Source organism: Mustela nivalis (assembly GCF_964662115.1).
Source record: "Mustela nivalis genome assembly, chromosome: 13".
Taxonomy (NCBI): domain Eukaryota; kingdom Metazoa; phylum Chordata; class Mammalia; order Carnivora; family Mustelidae; genus Mustela; species Mustela nivalis.
Genome location: NC_139032.1, coordinates 81,372,784 through 81,394,684, shown reverse-complemented (window position 1 = coordinate 81,394,684; position 21,901 = coordinate 81,372,784). Strand labels below are relative to the sequence as shown.

Genomic DNA, 21,901 nt, shown 5'->3' with positions numbered 1-21,901 from the left:
AACAGAGGTATATATAGGCCATCAGGGAAGATCAAGCAGCTTCCTGATAACATGTCTTTACTTCTGTGATCTTTCCCATATCCAGGGAAATAGTGAAGGCACAGACCATGATCCCTGGTAATTAGAACATCCACAGCACTTAACTCACCACATTTTTAACAAATTTGCCAATAAATAACTTCCTTCATATCTGCCATTCTTTCTCTCCCCTTCATGCCTGCACTTCATAATGGCTAAGTTCTGAGTATACATGCAATGTAAGTGACATGAGAATCTGCCCAGTGGCCCCAGAGAACAATATATTATGGATGTCGTTGGCGTAAGGAGCTATACCAGAATTCATAGTCATCTGAGTAACTAGACAAGGTTCCAGTATTAACTACACCATGTTACCCAAAGTGGAAATATGGAAATCACTGAAGGTCAATGAAGAAATTGGGGGGGGGGGCGCTGGAGAATTTCACAGTAGCCTTCAAACCACATGGACAAATTTCCATCAACTTTGCCTAAAGAGGACTTTCCTTGGAGATTCCCATTGTGTCTAGAGCTGAGACGAGAGAGGAGTCAGGCTGTAGAGCCATTTCCCCAGGTCAAGTGTACACACATCACACACACAAAACAGACACGTAGAGTAACACAGAAACAAACCCAGGGTGCTGTGCTTTGGCCCTCTCTGACCTATACTCATCTCCAGTTGAAAGTATAGAACTTATATTCATTTTTTTTCTTATTTTCATTTTTAAAATGAAACATTTTGTCACACAAAACTTAAAAAAAAAAACAGAAGGAACCCTTCTTCTTTTTTTTAATTAATTTATTTTCAGCATAACAGTATTCATTATTTTTGCACCACACCCAGTGCTCCAATGCAATCCGTGCCCTCTCTAATACCCACCACCTGGTACCCCGACCTCCCATGCCCCCGCCACTTCAAACCCCTCAGATTGTTTTTCAGAGTCCATAGTCTCTCATGATTCACATCCCCTTCCAATTTACCCCAACTCCCTTCTCCTCTCTAACTCCCCATGTCCTCCATGCTATTTGTTATGCTCCACAAATAAGTAAAACCATATGACAATTGACTCTCTCTGCTTGACTTATTTCACTCAGCATAATCTCTTCCAGTCCCATCCATGTTGCTACAAAAGTTGGGTATTCACCCTTTCTGATGGAGGCATAATACTCCATAGTGTATATGGACCACATCTTCCTTATCCATTCATCCGTTGAAGGGCATCTTGGTTCTTTCCACAGTTTGGCAACCGTGCTAATGCTGTTGGTGGGGATGTAAAATGGTCAGCTGCCATGGAAGACAGTATGGTGTTTCCCCAAAACATTGAAAATAGAACTACCACATGATCTTGCATCCCACTTCTAGGTATATACCTTTAGAAAGGATTGAAATCAAGATCTCAAAGCAATTTCAAAAGCACTTCCATGCTCATTGCAGTACTATTCACAACAGTGAAGTTATGGAAGCAACCCAAATGTCCATCAACAGAAGAGTGGGTAAAGAAAATGTGGTATAAACATACAATGGCATATTATTCCACCTTAGAAAAGAAGGAAATCCTTCCATTTGTGATAACATGGACGAACCCAGAGGACATTATGCTAAGTGAAATAAGCCAGTTCTATAAGGACAAATACTCTATGATTTCACTTTTTGAGGTATCTAAAAGAGTCAAACTCATAGAAACAGAATAAATAGTAGTTACTAAGGGGAGGAGGGGAAAAGGTATAGCTGTTATTCAAATGATATCAAGTTTCAGTACCTGAAAGAATTAGTTCTAGAGGCCTGCTCTATGGCCTGTAGTCCACAATACTTTATTGAGCACTGAAAAATTCATTTAAAAAGTAGATCTCATTTTAAATTTTTTTAATCCAGAAAAAACAGGGATGCAAGGAAATTTTTGGAGGTGATGGATATGTCTGTTACTTGATTGTGGTGATAGCTTCAAATATATATGCATATGTCCAAACTCATTAAATTATGTATGTTAATTTTGTAGTTTTTCTAACAATTGCACCTCACTAGAAATGTTTAAAAAATCATGCACATCCAGTCATCCAGGCAACTCACAAACCACACACATACAATACACAGAACCTCACTACACACAATAAGAATCACTTGTAGTCTAACACAACATACAATTAACCTAAAAAGAAACAACATATACACAACCACACAAGCACACACAAGCACACATACATGCATTGCCAGGAGATTTCCAGCTTTCCATGATCTATTATCAGCACTATTCAATAGGATGGTCTCCAGTGATGGAAATGCTCTATATCTATGTTGTCCACTATAGCAGCACTGGCCCCCTGTGACTACTGAGGACTTGAAATAGAGCTACTACAACTGAGGAACAAAATTTTGATTTCAATTAATTTCAGTTAATTTTAATTTTATGGCCACATGTGGCTAATAGCATCATAGAGGTCAGTGTGGAAGTCAGCCTCTAAAAACACAAGCAATGTAAATACATTGTCTCTTAGTCCTCAAATGCACATATCTAGGTCTAGTGATGTTTCCCTACCTTGTTCCAAACTATGCCAATTCTTGCTGGTCCAGGCTGCTACCTGAATACTTCTCTCTTATGCCTCCCTGGGCTGAGGGTCTTTAGCACCTTTCATGCCTGTTCACAAGCACTAGAACAATGAGCAGGAATATTCACATTTACCAATAAGACAAAGACCCAGGGGAACACAACCCCAAGCTTCTGGTTAGAGAAGAAGCCAACAGAAATAATTGCCCAATTTCTTGCCTCCCTCTTGAGATGGATCTTGTGCAGGGACCAAAAAGGGGTGAACCACAAGAGTCCCAGGAGAAAAGTGTCCCTAATGTCAGTGACATATTAGCCTCCCCTCTGCCTGGTCATGAGAAGGTGGAGAGGCCATGAACACCCTTGACTTGAAGAATACAGCAATGGACTCTGTCTCTCCATACATCATAGAAAGGCCCAGACAGAGTAGTACTGCCCTTATAGACTCCCACACCACTGATTCCACCCCCCAAATGTATTAGAGCACATACACCACCACCATTCTTTCCATTTTTAGAGAACCACAGATCCACAAAAGCCAAAGTAATCTTGAGAAAATTGAACAAAGTTAGAGGCATCACACCTTTTCTAAGAAAGTTTTTATTTATTTATTTATTTATTTATTTATTTATTTGAGAGAGAGAGACAGAAAGAAAGAGCATGAGCAGAGAGGAGAGGGAGAAGCAGGCTCCCTGTCAGTAGGGAGCCCAAGAGGAGGCTTTATCTCAGGACTAAGATCATGACCTGAGCTGAAGGCAGACAGTTAACTGAATGAGCCACCCAGGTGCCCTGAGGCATCACACTTTTGACTTCAAACTATAATACAGACCTATAGTAATCAACACAATATGTTATTGGCATGAAAACATATAGACCATGGAACAGAATACAAAGCCCAGAGATAAAACCATGCATAGGCCATCAACTAAGCCTTGACAAGGGAACCAAGTGTATACACAAAGAGTAAAGGATAGTCTTCAGTAAATGGTGTTGAGAAATAGGATATCCATATGCAACAGAATGAATATGAATCCCAAAAATGTGAAAATAGATGTCTGTGACATTCAGCACCAGGAGCCAAAAATATCTGCAACCTTCATGGGCAGCAGAAGCACCATCCAAGAGCTGTTCAAGTGCATGTTTCAGAGCAGTTCATGGCCATGTTCAAGTGCAAGGCTTTCCTGCACTGGTACACAGGCAAGGGCATGGATGAAATGGAGCTCACCAAGGCCAAGAGCAGCATGAATGACCTGGTTTCCGAGTGCAAACAGTACCAGGATGCCAGGGTCAATAGAAGGGTGAGTTTCAGGAAAAGGTAGGGGAGAAGTTGGCCTAGAGTTGTCTGGTACCCAGTAAAGAATGGAAGCTATGTGAACTCTTTTTTTATTTACTCACAACCTGTTATCTGATGGCAAGTCTCTCTGTGTGTGCACTGCTCTTCTCCCTGCCTTGACAGCACATGCACTAGAGCATAGGATATTTGTGTATGAAGTTTTCTATCTATTCCAAGTGGAGACTAGACCCTTTAAAAAATACAAATAATTTTCAAATACTTTCTCCTAGTGATGTTGAACATTTTTCATGTGTCTGTTAGCCATTTGTATGTCTTCATTTGAGAAGTGTCTGTTCATGTCTCTGCCCATTTTATTTATTTATTTTCAGTATAACAGAATTCATTGTTTATGCACCACACCCAGTGCTCCATGAAATACATGCCCTCCATAATACCCACCACCTGGCCATTTTTTAAATATGATTATCTGTTTTGTGTGTGTTGTGTTTGAGGAGTTCTTTATAGATCTTGGATATCAGCCCTTTGTCTGTACTGACATTTGCAAATATCTTCTCCCATTCTGTGGGTTGCCTCTTTGTTTTCTTGACTGTTTCCTTTGTTTTGCAGAAGCTTTTGATCTTAATGAAGTCGCTTTTGTTTCCTTTGCCTTTGGAGACAAAAAAGGGGCACCTGGGTGGCTCAGTGGGTTAAGCCTCTTCCTTCAGCTCAGGTCATGATCCTAGAGTCCCAGGATCGAGTCCTGCATCACAGGCTCCCTGCTCAATGGAGAATTTTCTTCTCCCTCTGATCCTCCCCCTTCTCCTGCTCTCTTTCTCCCTCATGCTCTCTCTCAAAAATAAATAAATTTAATAAATTAAAAATAAATAAATATTTGTTATGCTCCACAAGTAAGTGAAACCATATGATAATTGACTCTCTCTGCTTGACTTATTTCATTCAGGAATAAATTTAATTAAAAAAATTGCAGAAATCTTAAAAATAAATAAATAAATAAATAAATTTGCCTTGAACTGCATTCACACCTATGTCAAAAACCAGTTGATCACAAAAGTAAGGTTTGTTCCTTATGAGGTTTATTTCTGGTCCCTCAATTCTGTTGCATTGTTCTATATGTCTATCATTATGCCAATGCTACACTTTCTTGATGATTATAGCTTTACTGTAAGTTTTTAAATCAGGGCGTGAAATACCTCCGACTTTGTTCTCCTTTCAGTTACCTAACACACCTCTGTAGTTATAAACACCACCTCTAATTGCTCTGACTAGATATTCCAGTATTATGTTAAATAGCAGTGGCAAGAATGGGCATTGCTCTCTAGTTACTGGTCTTAAAAGAAAATCTTTCAGCTTTTCACTGTTAAGTATGACACTAGTTGTGGGCTTATATATAAATTTTATTATGTTGAGGGGCACCTGCGTGGCTCAGTTGGTTAAGTGTCTGCATTCCACTCGGGTCCTGATCCCAGGGTCCTGAGATTGAGCCCCTTGTTGGGCTACCTGCTCAGCAGGGAGTCTGCTTCTCCCTCTCCATCTGCCCCTACCCCCCCAACTCACTCCCTCTCTCTCTCTCAAATAAATGTATTAATTAAATGTTTTAAAACTTCATTTTTTAAATTAAATTAAATTTTTTATGTTCAATTAGCCAACATACAATTATGTTGAACTGAATTCCTTCTATTCCTAGTTTGTTGAGAGTTTTTATCATAAAAGATGTTGAATTTTGTCAAATCCTTTTCCTGGAAAAATGAAGGGGGGGTGGAATCAGAATTACAGATGAATCATGAGGGACTATGGACTCTTGGAAACAAACTGAGGGTTTTAGAAGGGAGGAGTATGGGGGGATGGGTGAGCCTGGTGATGGGTATTAAGGAGGGCACAGATTGCATGAAGCACTGGGAGTTATATGCAATGAATCATGGAACACTACATCAAAAACTAATGATGTACTGTATGGTGATTAATGTAACATAATTAAAAAAAAAATTGAGGGGCACCTGGGTAGCTCAGTGGGTTAAAGCCTCTACCTTCAGCTCAGGTCATGATCCCAGGGTCCTAGGATAGAGCCCCACATCAGGCTTTCTGCTCAGCAGGGAGCCGGCTTCCCCCCTCCTCTGCCTACTAGTGATCTGTCTGTCAAATAAATAAATAACATCTTTTAAAAAATTGAAATAATTTGTGGTTTTTCTTCTCTATTCTGTTAATGTGATATATTGCATTAATTGATTTGCATATATTGAACCATCTTTGCATCCCAGGGATAAATCCTACTTGGTCATGGTGTATGATCCTTTTAATGAGCTATTGAATTTGGTCTGCTAGTATTTTGTTCAGGATTTTTGCATCTTTGCTCATCAAGGTATTGTCCTTATATTTTATTTTAATTTCAGTGTTGTTAAATACAGTATTATAGTAGTTTCAGGTGTACAGTATAGTGATTCAGCAATTCTATACATCACCCTTTGCTCATCACAACAAGTGTGCTCCTTAATCCTCATCTCACACATTCCCCACCCACCTCCCCTATGATAACCATCAGTTTGTTCTCTATAGTTAGGATTCTTTTTCTTGGTTTCAATCTCTCTCTACTCATTTATTTTGTTTCTTAAATTCCACATATGAGTGAAATCTTACAGTATTTGTCTTTCTCTGATTTATTTCCTTAGCATTATACTTTTTAGCTCCACCCATGACACTGCAAATGGCAAGATTTCATTCTTTTTATGGCTAAATAATATTTCTCTCTCTCTCTCTCTCTCTCTCTCTCTCTCTGTGTGTGTGTGTGTGTGTGTGTATGACCTCTTCTTTATCTTTCTTTTTGTTTAAATTTTTTATTTCTTTTCAGCTTAACAGTATTCATTGTTTTTGCACCACACCCAGTGCTCCATGCAATCCATGCCCTCTATAATACCCACCACCTGGTTCCCCCAACCTCCCAACCCCCGCCCCTTCAAAACCCTCAGATTGTTTTTCAGAGTCCATAGCTTCCCAAGGTTCACCTCCCCTTCCAATTTCCCACAACTCCCTTCTCCTCTCCATCTCCCCTTGTCCTCCATGCTATTTGTTATGCTCCACAAATAAATGAAACCATATGATAATTGACTCTCTCTGCTTGACTTATTTCACTCAGCATAATCTCTTCCAGTCCCATCCATGTTGCTACAAAAGTTGGGTATTCGTCCTTTCTGATGGAAGCACAATACTCCATAGTGTATATGGACCACATCTTCCTCATCCATTGATCCATTGAAGGGCATCTTGGTTCTTTCCACAGTTTGGCGACTGTGGCCATTGCTGCTATAAACATTGGGGTACAGATGGCCCTTATTTTCACTACATCTGTATCTTTGGGGTAAATACCCAGGAGTGCAATTGCAGAGTCATAGGGAAGTTCTATTTTTAATTTCTCAAGGAATCTCCACACTGTTCTTCAAAGAGGCTGCACCAACTTGCATTCCCACCAACAGTGGAAGAGGGTTCCCCTTTCTCCACATCCCCTCCAACACATGTTGTTTCCTGTCTTGCTAATTTTGGCCATTCTAACTGGTGTAAGATGTGGTTACTGGTATCTCAATGTGGTTTTAATTGAATCTCCCCGATGAAGATGTTTTCATGTGTCTGATAGCCATTTGAATGTCTTCATTGGAGAAGTGTCTGTTCACATCTTCTGCCCATTTTTTGATATGATTGTCTGTTTTGTGTGTGTTGAGTTTGAGGAGTTCTTTATAGATCCTGGATATCAACCTTTTGTCTGTACTGTCATATGCAAATATCTTCTCCCGATCCATGGGTTGCCTCTTTGTTCTTTTTTAATACCTTAAAATTTTTTTAATTTACTTTTTATTTATTTTCTGTATAATAGTATTCATTATTTTTGCATCACACCCAGTGCTCCATTAAAATCCATGCCCTCTCTAATACCCTCCACCTGGGCCTCTTTGTTTTCTTGACTGTTTCTTTTGCTGTGCAGAAGCTTTTGATCTTGATGAAGTCCCAAAAGTTCATCTTCACTTTTGTGTCCTTTGCCTTTGGAGACATATCTTGAAAGAAATTGCTGTGGCTGATATCGAAGAGGTTACTGTTTACATTCTCCTCTAGGATTCTGATGGATTCCTGTCTTACGTTGAGGTCTTTTATCCATTTTGAGCTTATCTTTGGTTATGGTGTAAGAGAATGGTTGAGTTTCATACTTCTACATATAGCTGCCCAGTTTTCCCAGCACCATTTATTGAGGAGACTGTCTTTTTTCCACTGTATATTTTTTCCTGTTTTGTCAAAGATTATTTGCCCATAGAATTGAGGGTCCATATCTGAGCTCTCTACTCTGTTCCACTGGTTTATGCGTCTGTTTTTATGCCAGTACCATGCTGTCTTGGTGATCACAGATTTGTAATAAAGCTTGAAATCCAGTAACGTAATGCCCCAGTTTTATTTTTGCTTTTCAACATTTCCTTAGTGATTCGGGGGTCTCTTCTGGTTCCATACAAATTTTTGGATTATTTGCTCCAGCTCTTTGAAGAATACTGGTGGAATTTTGATCGGAATGGCATTAAAAGTATAGATTGCTCTAGGCAATATAGACATTTTAACAATGTTTATTCTTCCAATCCGAGAGCATGGAATGGTCTTCCATCTTTTTGTGTCTTCTTCAATTTCTTTCATGAATGTTCTGTAGTTCCTCGAGTACAGTTCCTTTACCTCTTTGGTTAGGTTTATCCCCAGGTATCTTATGGTTCTTGGTGGTATAGTAAATGGAATCAATTCTCTAATTTCCCTTTCTGTATTTTCATTGTTAGTGTATAAGAAAGCTACTGATTTCTGTACATTGACTTTGTATTCTGCCACGTTACTGAATTGCTGTATGAGTTCTAGTAGTTTGGGGGTGTATTCTTTTGGGTTTTCCATATAAAGATCATGTCATCTGCGAAGAGAGAGAGTTTGACTTCTTCCTTGCCAATTTGGATACCTTTTATTTATCTTTGTTGTCTGAATGCTGTTGCTAGGACTTCTAATACTATGTTGAACAAGAGTGGTGAGAGTGGGCAAAGAACTCAAAATGAATAAAAGACCTACCCTATGACCCTGCAATTGCAATTGCACTACTGGGTATTTACCCCAAAGATACAGATGTAGTGAAAAGAAGGGCCATATGTACCCCAATGTTTATAGCCACAATGGCCACAATTGCCAAGATGAACCAAGATGCCCTTCAACAGATGACTGGATAAAGAAGATAAGGTCCATATATTCAATGGAATATTATGCCTCCATCAGAAAGGATGAATGCCCAACTTTTGTATCAACATGGATGGGACTACAGGAGATTGTGCTGAGTGCAATAAGTCAAACAGAGAAAGTCAATTATCATATGGTTTCACTTACTTGTGGATCATAAGAAATAACATGGAGGACATTAGGAGAAGGAAAGGAAAAGTGAATTGGGGGAAATCGGAGGGAGAGATGAACCATGATCTACTGTGGAGTCTGAGAAACAAACTGAAGGTTTTGGAGGGGAGAGGTGTGGCATTAGGTGAGTCCGGTGGTGGGTATTAAGGAGGGCATGTATTGCATGGAGCACTGGGTGTGGTGCATAAACAATGGATCTTGGAACACTGAGAAAATGAAATGAAATGAAATGAAATGAAATGAAATGAAACCAAACTTCACAGTGCTAACAAGGAATGTCTCATAGATATAAGGACAGCTGAAAAACAATCTAAGGGGTTTGAAGTGGCGGGGGGGTGGGAGGTTGGGCTACCAGGTGGTGGGTATTATAGAGGGCATGGAGTGCATGGAGCACTGGGTGTGGTGAAAAAATAATGAATACTGTTATGCTGAAAATAAATAAATTATTTTTTAAAAAATTAAATAAATAAAAGGACATAGAACAGTTTAAAGGAAATTGATGAAAAAGAAATACCACATAGGTAGTAGCCATGTTGTCGTGAGCACTGGGTATTATACACAACTAATGAATTGTAGAACACTATATCAAAAACTAATGATGTTAAAATAAAAAAAAACTAATGATGTACTATATGATGGCTAACTGAACATAATAAGAAAAAGACATACCATGTAAATGCTAACCAAAAGAAAGCTGACACATCTATACTGATAATCAGAAGAAGTAGATGAGATGTTAAGCCAGGAGCTGCTGCTAGAGATAAAGAGAAATATCTCCCTCCTATTTATAAATGCAGTAGTGTGATGTTAAATGAATAAAAATAGTTCTCAGAGGAGCCTTGCTTTGTAGCATTTGACAATTACCATAGTGTAATTATTTCCAGTATGGCTGATTTCAATCTACCAAAGTGATGTCATTAAATGTGGAGTTGAAAGAGATGTTCACATTCAGCTTGAAGCCAATGCAAGCCAGCTTCAGCACACCACTGCATTAAAGATCTGCATAGAAGCAGATCATGATGTTAAATCTGCATGTCCTCAATGACAGCTTTTAAAATACACAAGCAATAACAGGGCATATCTAAAAGGGGAAAAATAAGTCCACAATTACAATTGTGCAGCAAGTTTCACATAAGATTTTGCACATATAAGAGATGATGAACAAGGAGGAAAAAATTAAGTATAAAGGATATTTAACAAACCAAGTAACAAACTTGACATGGTGGACATATTAACAACACTATGACAGCAGAATGTATATTTGTTATAAGTTACTTAGAGTTGCCAATCATATTATAGTTTGAGGAGATATATCTCCATTGCATGACTGCAGTAACCAGATTTAGTGATTGTCACTTAAAAGTTAGCCCTCTTGACAAAGATTTCTAGGGCCTGTTTTATATCTTTGTTCCTCAGGCTATAGATAAAGGGGTTCAGCATAGGGGTAACTACTGTATACATGACTGAAGCAATTATATCTTTGTCACTGAAGTCCCATGATGTGGAGAAAAAGTAAACACCTGCAAGTGTCCCATAATATAAAGACACCACAAAAAGATGGGAGCCACAGGTAGAAAAGGCTTTAAAGAGTCCCTTGGTAGAGGGGATCCTCAGGACAGTTGTCCCTATGTGGACATATGAGCCCAAGATACTACTCAAGGTCAGGATGAAAAGCACTCCTCCTTCAGTAAAGATGACCAGCTCATTGAGAGAGATGTCTGAGCAGCTCATCTTCAGGAGCACAGTGATGTCGCAGAAGAAGTGAGGGATGGTATTATCAGCACAGAAAGATAATTGGACCAAGAGCAGGGTGTGCAACAGGGCATGAATGCAAGAGAAGAACCAGGATCCAGCTATTAATGAGATACACAGTTCCTGCCTCATGACAGTGGTGTAGTGGAGTGGCTGACAGATGGCCACATATCTGTCGTATGCCATCACTGCAAGAAGGAAGTTGTCAAGACAAGCAAAAAGTATGAAAAAATACATCTGAGAAATGCACCCCACATAGTGAATGGATTGTTGCTGAGTCTGCATGTTCATGAGCATCTTTGGAACTATAATAGATGAAAGGGAAATATCAGAGAGGGCCAACTGGCTGAGGAAGAAGTACATGGGGGTGTGGAGGCGGGAGTCCAGCCTGATGAGCAGGATGATGAGCAGGTTCCCCAGCACTGTAGTCAGGTACATGCCCAGGAACAGGGTGAAGAACACTCCCTGCTGCTCTGGCTGGATGGGGAACCCCAGTAGGAGGAACTCAGACACGCTGCTCTTGTTCTCCCTCCTCATGCTGTTCTTATCTCTTCTGGCAAGTGGGGAAAATAGGGAACGTCAGTCAACATGTCATAACGTTTTAGTAAGTTCCTTTCTATGAAAATTCTTAATTTTAACTACCTTTCTGTTTATTTTTCACAACTGTTGGTGCATGATATAATTTGTCCATCTCTAGCTCTAATGATACATGAAACTGCACATTTACCAGTTTTTTTCAGAAAACAGCTAAAGGACAACTATTCTTTACTCAACAAATATTTATTGAAAAAAAGTTTTGTCCCATATTGAATACACAGTAGTGAACAAGAAATAGGAAATCTCTATGTTCAAGAAGTCTATATCTTTATATCAAGCCAGGTTCAAACCCCAATAATTTACTAAGATAAAATGTGGGGATAAAAATATATGTTTATAAAAAATAAAAAAATTTAAAAAAAATGTGAAATGGGCACCAGGAGACAGGTATGCGTCATTTCCTTTTAAAAAAGGATGTGAAGAGGAGAAGGGAGTTGAGGGAAATTGGAAGGGGAGGCGAACCATGAGAGACTATGGACTTTGAAAAATAATCTGAGAGTTTTGAAGGGAAGGGAGGTGGGGAGGTGGGGAACCAGGTGGTGGGTATTAGAGAGGGCACGGATTGCATGGAGCACTGGGTGTGGTGCAAAAACAATGAATACTGCTACGCTGAAAAGTAACAAAAAAATTAAAAAAAAAAAAAAGGATGTGAAGAGCAATGGCCACAGTCGCCAAACTGTGGAAAGAACCAAGATGCACTTCAATGGACGAATGGATAAGGAAGATGGGGTCCATATACACTACAGATTATTATGTCTCCATCAGAAAGGATGAATACCCAACTTTTGTAGCAACATGGATGGGACTGGAAAAAATTATGCTGAGTGAAATAAGTCAAGCAGAGAGAGTCAATTATCATATGATTTCACTTTTTTGTGGAGCAAAAGAAATAGCACAGAGGACATGGGGAGATGGAGAGGAGAAGGGAGTTGGGGGAAATTGGAGGGGGAGATGAACCATGAGAGAATGTGGACTCTGAGAAACAAACTGAGGATTTTGAAGGGGTGGGGGGTGGGAGGTTGGTGGGTATTATGGAGGGCATGTATTGCATGGATCATGGTGTGGTACATAGACAATGAATTCTGGTACACTGAAAAGAAATTAAAAAATAATAAAATTAAAATAGTTAAAAAAAAAACCAGATGCAAAGATCCCTAAGTTGGAACAGAATTACTGAAGTTTTATCATAGTCTTTCAGTACAATTGGCTGGGCTCTGCCTGTTCTAAGTTATTTTAAATTCCCTATTACCAAAAATGTCCACCCAGTTTTTCCAAAGCAACATTAAGAACAGCACCAAGCACTATTTCAAGTGTTTTACATATACCTTCAAACAGAACCTCAACATAGTCCTTACAAATGGTGTCAATATAGTCATTTTAACTATGAGACAACAAATATGTACATTATTTAAATGTGCAAAGGTACACACAATTAAGTGCAATAGATAGAATCACAACATATGTCTGACAGAGTGCATACTTTTAACCACTCTGCATAGAAATCATACTCTCATTAGAATGTCCAGGGAAGTTATGTGTCAACTACCTTTGTCCAAAATGTCCTTAACTCCCTCTAAGAAAAATTTAGCACTCATGTTTATACAATTTACAAAGGATTTTCACATGCTTTGACTTCTCTGAAAACAACAAGTGTATATTTAGGGACTGTTTAGTACACAAGGCAAACTTCATGTCCTCAATTTATAGATATAACAACTGAAACAAAAAGATTACTGACTTACCCACCTTGACTCTACTCTGGTGGTAGATTCTAGATTTATTATCTATTTGGACATTAGACTAAAGGTTAGGATAAAACACATAACCTCAAAGAAAGAATCAAGACTGACATTCTCACTCAAGTGTAGGAGCAAGACAGTGAGTCCTCCTCAAGGACCACAACCTTGCTCAGGGACACAGGTATCTTGGTTCGGGCTACCAAGAAGGAAAGTGACTTGACTTTTATGTGGAGGCATGCCTGTTCCCTGCCATAACCTGTGTCAGCCCTTACTGAGAAATCAGAAGAAAACAAGAGGGCTAGGACCAACCATGAACTTTGATTCAGGCAGGACCTTTAGATGGAGACAGCTGGGCCTATAGCGATGGAAAGGAGGTCAGACTGTGACCTTGAAGTATGAGAGGGAACCTTTAAATGGATCTGTTTTCTCAGAATTCTACCTGTCCTACTCTAGACAATGGTGAAATAGGAACCTTCGTGACACAAACATCAGATTCAGGGAAAGCTAATAAAAATTCCTTCCATTCCGCCTATTATGCTACAGGCATGGTGCTGACTGATTTGTGTGCATTGCCTCATTTATCCTTAAAATAGCATAATGAAGTAAGAATAGTTACCTTTCCCTTGCCAGTGAAGAATCTGAGGCTCAGAAAGATAAAGTCACTTCCTAAGATCACAAAATATGTAAGAGACAGACTGAAGTTTGGGCCTCAGGCTACTATACTGCAGACACTGAGCTTATACCCATTGGTATATAACACATGTCCAGGACTGGAAATGTATGTGAACCCACACACTTAATGCAGTAGTATACATATGACCACTGTTGAAACATAGTTTAAAAAGTAGTTGAGTTCAAAGAAAAGAACCAGAGGAACCTAAGATAAGTACATGAAACATACAATAACAACATACTCTAAACATTTGGAACCATATAAAATGTGACTTATAAACAAAATGCGGCATTACACATAATCAAACACTGAGGTGACATTTTAAGACCTCTCACCTATTGCGAGTCATGAGTAAATTCATGAAACTTCTCCCCCAGGTTGGGGAGCACATGCGTTTCTCTTCAGACTACACAATCTCACTTAACTATGATGTCTGTCCAAGGATGAAAATATGGGAGTTATAAAAAGAGAGGGGGCAAACGCTTGATCTCAAAAGGACTGAGGAGACCCAAGATCACAGACACAGATTCCCTGCACTTGTTTAAAGGGGCAACACTTATTTAGACTTCTATGCCCTTGTCTAAGAGAAGAAAAGGATAAGACCAGCAGTCAATCACACACACACACACACACACACACACACACACAATTCATGAACAAAACATACCTATATCTGCATTGTACAAGCAAGGAAACACCACACAGACCCATACATATGTAGAACTCTAGACACAGAGACACACTTTGCCCACCTAGAATTCCAAGCTCTCTCTGACCTGTGCCACTTCTTAGTGAGCTAAGGTACCTTCTAATACAGTTTCTTGAGTCCTCAGCTTCTGTTTAGAACACCAGGAACAAAAAGTAAGAAGAAAGCCTTTGTGAGCCCATAACCTCATGAGCTCTCTGAGACTGTCCTTGAGCTCCAGGGCAACAGGCAGGAGATAACCATTTTACAAACCTCAGAGAGGACTCATGGGAAGTCCCTAAGCTCCTGGTTAAGGAAAGAGTCAAAGCAGACTAATGGCCACAAATTCCTATCAGACCTTGGGGAGGAACATGTTTAGGGGCTAGAGGGACTGAGCTGCTAGAGTCACCTGAGAGGGTGACCCAGATCTCAGGGACACTCTTGGCTCCTCCTTGCTCATACATAGTTCCAGAGGGGAAGTGGGAAAGTCTTATTCAGCCTCCATCACCAGAGTTGCCAGTGCACTGGGTCAGCCTCTCCTGACAGCACATTATGGTCCAAGAAGAGTAAGTCTGGCTCCTGCGAACTCCCACACCACTTGCTACCATGAGCACTCAAATCTTGCAGGTCCCCTCTCTCCCTAGGGAGAGACTTCAGGGCATGGAAGTTCTCCTGTTCCAAGAGAGTGTAGAGGGGGAAGATTGAGTCTTTGGGCTCAGCTCTCAGAAGAATTGAGTCTGGTCTATACCACACATTAATTTTTGGCCCTGAGCACAAAAGGTAATCCCCTAAGATCTGTTACATCAGCTGTAAAGTGTGGACAAAAATATATTGTCTGCAGAAGTTTTTCTTGAAATTAAATTAGATGTTTCATGCTAAAACACATAATAAATGCACAACAGATATCAGTTCTTGTGACCATTATCTTTGTATCTGCCCAAAAAAGAAAATGATATCTAGAATCACTGTTATTGCCACTGGATTGCTATTAAATGAATAATTGAATTAACTAATTAATTAATTCTTCCAATCTAATAGTAAGAGTTTATTCCTGCCCTAAAAGATAAAATGAGTTAAAACACATGGTGAACTTAGAACATTGTCTGGCATTTTGTAAGTCCTGAACAAACTTTGACTATTTTGTTGCCATGGTTTACAAACTCATTACCTTCAGCTGCTCATATGTACACATATTTTTTTCATTAACATCTTAGTTACTGATAACTCCATGTTGTTCAAACCAAAATGTAGGAACCTGTTAGCCATCAGAGGAGAGCTGGGTTGGGGGACAGGTTCAGTAGGTGATGGGGATTAAGGAGCACCTTTGTTGTGATGAGAACCAGATGTTGTATGGATACATTGAATCACTATATTGTACACCTGAAACTAATATTACACTGTATTTTAACTAACTGGAATTTAGATAAAAACTTTTTTTAATGTAGGAATCCTTGACTTCTACCTTTCTCTCACACTCTCAATTCATCAGCAACTCTTGTCGGTTCCAAATTACAACAAAAACCAGTATTCACCAATTTTTTACTACTTTCCCTGCTACCATCCTAGCTTATTACTTCTTTTTTTAAAAATATTTTATTTATTTATTTGACAGAGAGAGAGAGAGAGATCACAAGTAGGCAGAGAGGTAGGCAGAGAGATGAAGGAAAGCAGGCTCCCTGCTGGGCAGAGAGCCTGATGCCATGCAGGGCTCAATCCCAGGACCCTGAGATCTTGACCTGAAAGCAGAGGCTTTAACCCACTGAGCCACCCAGGCGCCCCCTAGCTTATTACTTCTTTTTTTTTTTTTTTACTTGATTCTTACACATTTAATAGACTTAAATATTTATACATTTATAAATGTACATTTATACATATAAATGTACATTTATAAATGTATAAATATATATATATATATAATTTAACTTCTTCCAGATTGTATTTTTTTTCTGTAACATTAAAAAAAAGACCAAAAAAGTGTTTTTCCCCCTTTCTCTTAGTGGTATATAAATATAGGGTTAACTATAATTCAAGTACTTTTTTTTTTTTTTAATTTTTTTTTTTAAGATTTTATTTATTTATTTGTCAGGGATAGAGGGAGAGAGAGCGAGCGAGCATAGGCAGACAGAGAGGCAGGCAGAGGCAGAGGGAGAAGCAGACTCCCTGCCAAGCAAGGAGCCCGATGTGGGACTCGATCCCAGGACACTGGGATCATGACCTGAGCCGAAGGCAGCTGCCTTACCAACTGAGCCACCCAGGCGTCCCTCAAGTACTTTTTTTTAATTATTAAATTGATTTATTTATTTTCAGAAAAACAGTATTCATTATTTTTTCACCACACCCAGTGATCCATGCAATCCGTGCCCTCTATAATAACAAATATCATGGAGGACAAGGGGTGTTAGAGAGGAGAAGGGAATTGGGGTAAATTGGAAGGGGAGGTGAATCATGAGAGACTATGGACTCTGAAAAACAATCTGAGGGTTTGAAGTGGGGGGGGGGGTTGGGGTAGCGTATTACTTCTTAATTGCACTGTTGCGGTAGCTCCTAGGTGGTCCCCCTGCTTCCACACAGCCCTCTTCTCTAGCCAGAATGATCCTTCTAAAGCTGAATCATGTTACTCTTTTGGTGAAAAACTTCCAAGGGCTACACAAATAATTCACAGTAAAAATCAAATCACAAAGCCTAAAGGACCTAGGCCCTGTTGACTTTGTAAAATAAAAAAAAAATTATCCCCTCAATACAAAAATAAATTAAAAAAAAACCCACACACATATGTAAATATATCTCCTCCTGCTCTTCTGCATGCTCACTGCCCTTCAGGAAAGAATCTTTTTGTTGCTTGGACATAGCTGGCATTGTCAAATTTCATAATGTTGCAGTTGCTAAATCTGTTCCCTGAAATACTTTTCCTGCAAATATCCTAGTGGCTCTGTTCCCCTGCTGCCTTCAATTCTTTGTTCAAATACCACCTTCTGGGTGAGATCAGCCATCATTACCATTCATCATAACACCACTTAAAGTTGCAGCCTCTACCCTGTATTCCTGATTTCTCTGCAAACTACCTTTTATGTCACTTAAAAACCATGAAACTTACATATTAAGTATATTTTCACTGTCTCCCCACTAGAATATAAGCTCCACAAAAGGAAAATATTTTTTTAATTAATTTATTTTTTTCAGCTTAACAGTATTCATTATTTTTGCACCACACCCAGTGCTCCATGCAATCCATGCCTTCTATAATACCCACCACCTGGTTCCCCCAACCTCCCACCCCCCACCCCTTCAAACCCCTCAGATTGTTTTTCAGAGTCCATAGTCTCTCATGGTTCACCTCCCCTTCCAATTTCCCTCAACTCCCTTCTCCTCTCCATCTCCCCTTGTCCTCCATGCTATTTGTTATGCTCCACAAATAAATGAAACCATATGATAATTGACTCTCTCTGCTTGACTGATTTCACTCAGCATAATCTCTTCCAGTCCTGTCCATGTTGCTACAAAAGTTGGGTATTCATCCTTTCTGATGGAGGCATAATACTCCATAGTGTATATGGCCCACATCTTCCTTATCCATTCATCCATTGAAGGGCATCTTGGTTCTTTCCACAATTTGGCGACTGTGGCCATTGCTGCTATAAACATTGGGGTACAGATGGCCCTTCTTTTCACTACATCTGTATCTTTGGGGTAAATATCCAGTAGTGCAATTGCAGGGTTATAGGGAAGCTCTATTTTTAATTTCTTGAGGAATCTCCACACTGTTCTCCAAAGTGGCTGCACCAACTTTCATTCCCACCAACAGTGTAGGAGGGTTCCCCTTTCTCCACATCCTCTCCAACACATGTTGGCAGGTAAAGCGGAGTGGGAAAGTTGGACTGATATCGGAAGATAAACAAAAGGGGGAGGGAGCCACCAGAGACGACCCATTGGAAAGTAATATCCCAATACGAGAGTGCCCTGCGTCTGGGGACCAGCATTAACTTGGGAGTCTGGTAGAAAGCACTCAAAAAGAGCAAAGGATCACGGGGGTGGGAGGTAATTGTGGGAATCAGGACATTAGGGACAGGGGCTTAAGTACCCAGACCCAGGACAGCCACCTCTGGCACAGAGCCAGAGAGAGTGCGGAAGAGAAAACAGGTCTTGGTCCCTGAGCCACCAGCGCGCCTGAGAGGGCGTGGGACCTGGCTCCCATGAAGGGCTGGGAGCCTCGCCAGCCAACAGAAGCACAACCTTTTTGCAGTCCCCACGCAAGTGCCCTGCCGTGCTATCAGAGTCTGAGACGCGCCCTGCGCCCTCCACTGAGAGAGGGCACACAGGCACCAGCCCGGTGCTCTCAGACCTGGAAAGACCAGGCACTCCCAGCCGGGGCCAGCGGGAAAATCTGTGTGCAATCACTGCTTGGAACCTCTCTGGCAGTCTGGAGCTGCCCAGACAGCCGCTTCTGCCATGGTTTTGGGTGCAAGGAAAATATTTTTGTCTGAATTGTTCACTTCTAGAATTTTCCATAAATACAGTAGACACATTAAAAAAAAAACACTAAAAAAACATTATCCAGCCACTGTAGCCCACGGACCTCAATGTGGGCAGTGGCCTCATCCAACAGAGACCATAATAGCAAGTCTCACCTGCTCAAGTATGCTACCAACTGACCTGTCCACAGACCCAAGCTGAACTGACTGGTGAAAGACTGTCCTTGCCAAATAAAATCTGTGAAGTGTAGAAGAAGAACCTGCTTATTCAAATATACAGATACCAAGGCAAGGAATTAAGATCATGAAGAATCAGGTAAAACCAACACTACCAAAGGAAACTAATAAAGCTCTAATAACTAACCAAAAGAAATAACATAATAAACTGTTTGACAAATATTTCAGAATAATCCTCTTAAGGTTTAGTGAACCACCATGAGAAGGTAGGGTTTATCCCTGGGCTGCAAGAGTAGTTCAACATATGTAAATCCATATGTGATTCACCAGATTCATAGACTAAAAGATAAAAATAATTTGATTCTCTCAGTAGGTGCAGAAAAATCAATTGATTAAATGCAAACTCCGTTGTGATAAAAACCTCAATAAATTGTGTAGAGAACGAACATCTCTCAACATAATAAAGGCTATTTGACAAGCCTGCAGCTAACATCATACTCAGTGGTCAGAGGTTGAAAGCTTTTCTTCTAAGATTGGGATCAAGACAAAGAAGCCCTCTCTCATTACTCCTATTCAGCATAGAAATCCTATCCAGAGCAATTAGGCAAGAAAAAGAAATAAAACATATCAGAATTAAAAAGGTAGAAGTAAAAGTGTCTGTATTAGCAGGTGATATGATCATATATTTAGAACATCCTGAAACTCTACCAACAACTATAATAATAAATCTGAATACAGTAAAGCTTCCAGGGACAAAATCAACACAGAAAAATCTGTTGTGTTTCCATACACTAACAACAAATTATCTGATAAAGAAATAAAGAAAATAATACCACTTACAATAACTAGACAATAAAATAGGAATAAACTTAACCAAAGAGGTAAAATATCTCTGTGCTGAAAACCATCAGATATTGATTTTAAAAAAATTGAAGACACAGACAAATGGAAATATACTTAGTTTTGCAAAAAGGGAGGTGGGTGGCAGATGGTGTAACTGGGTGATGGGCATTAAAGAGGGCATGTGATGTGATGAGCACTGGATGTTATATGCAACTAATGAATCATTGAACATTACATCAAAGACTAATGATGTACTACTATATATTGGCTAATTGAATTTATAAAATAAATAAATAAGGCACAATAAAAAATAGAAAAGTTAACAACTGGAACTACATAAAACTAAAATACTTCTGTACACCAAAGGAACAATTAAAAAAATGAGAAGATAACCTACAGAATGGGACAAAGTTTTTGCAAACCACATATCTGATGAAAGGTTAATATCCAAAATACACATGGAACTCATACAACTCAATAGAAAAACTAAAAAACAGGCAAAGTACCTGAAAATACATTTTTTCAAGGAAATAATCCAAATGGCCAAAAGGCACATGAATAGATGCTAAACATTTCTAACCACCAGGGAAATGTAAGTTAAAACCACAATGAAGAAAACCCAGAAATGAACCCACAACAATATGGTCAGTTATTCTCCAACAAAGCAGGAAAGAATATCCACTGGGAAAAAGACAGTCTCTTCAACAAATGGTGTTGGGAAAGTGGACAGCAACATGCCAAAGAATGAAACTAGACCTCTTTCTGACACCATACAAAAGAAGAAATTCAAAATGAAAGAAAGACCCAAATGTAAGACAGGAAACCATCAAAATCCTAAAGGAATACATTGGCAGAAACCTCTTTGACAATGGCCAGAGCAACTTCTACTAGATACATCTCCTATGGCAAGGGAAACAAAAACAAAAATAAACTATTGGGACTTCATCAAAATAAAAAGCTTCTACCCAGTGAAGGAAACATTCAACAAAACTAAGAGGAAAAGATATTTCCAAATGACATTCTGATAAAGGGTTAGTATCCAAAATACATTTTTTTATATATTTTTTTAATTTTTTATTTTTTATAAACATATATTTTTATCCCCAGGGGTACAGGTCTGTGAATCACCAAGTTTACACACTTCACAGCCGCTCTAGTTCCATCCATGTTGTCGCAAATGGCAAGATTTCATTTCTTTTGATGGCTGCATAGTATTCCATTGTGTATATATACCACATCTTCTTGATCCATTCATCTGTTGATGGACATCTAGGTTCTTTCCATAGTATGGCTATTGTGGACATTGCTGCTATAAACATTCGGGTGCACGTGCCCCTTTGGATCACTACGTTTGTATCTTTAGGGTAAATACCCAATAGTGCAATTGCTGGGTCATAGGGCAGTTCTATTTTCAACATTTTGAGGAACCTCCATGCTGTTTTCCAGAGTGGCTGCACCAGCTTGCATTCCCACCAACAGTGTAGGAGGGTTCCCCTTTCTCTGCATCCTCGCCAGCATCTGTCATTTCCTGACTTGTTGATTTTAGCCATTCTGACTGGTGTGAGGTGATATCTCATTGTGGTTTTGATTTGTATTTCCCTGATGCCGAGTGATATGGAGCACTTTTTCATGTGTCTGTTGGCCATCTGGATGTCTTCTTTGCAGAAATGTCTGTTCATGTCCTCTACCCATTTCTTGATTGGATTATTTGTTC

The 21,901-nt window shown here is 39.5% G+C and overlaps 1 protein-coding gene and 1 long non-coding RNA gene across 2 annotated transcripts in view; both read right to left on the bottom strand.

The window, feature by feature from the left end:
* Positions 1-21,901, bottom strand: part of LOC309846545 — a 762,900-nt gene that overhangs the window by 380,255 nt on the left and 360,744 nt on the right. The gene's annotated exons all lie outside the window — the stretch shown is intronic.
* Positions 10,609-11,541, bottom strand: LOC309846901 (olfactory receptor 1J4-like; the record flags this gene model as incomplete). Its single annotated transcript, XM_082696529.1, has 1 exon — positions 10,609-11,541. The coding sequence occupies one exon, from the start codon at positions 11,539-11,541 to the stop codon at positions 10,609-10,611; it is 933 nt and encodes a 310-aa protein (XP_082552655.1).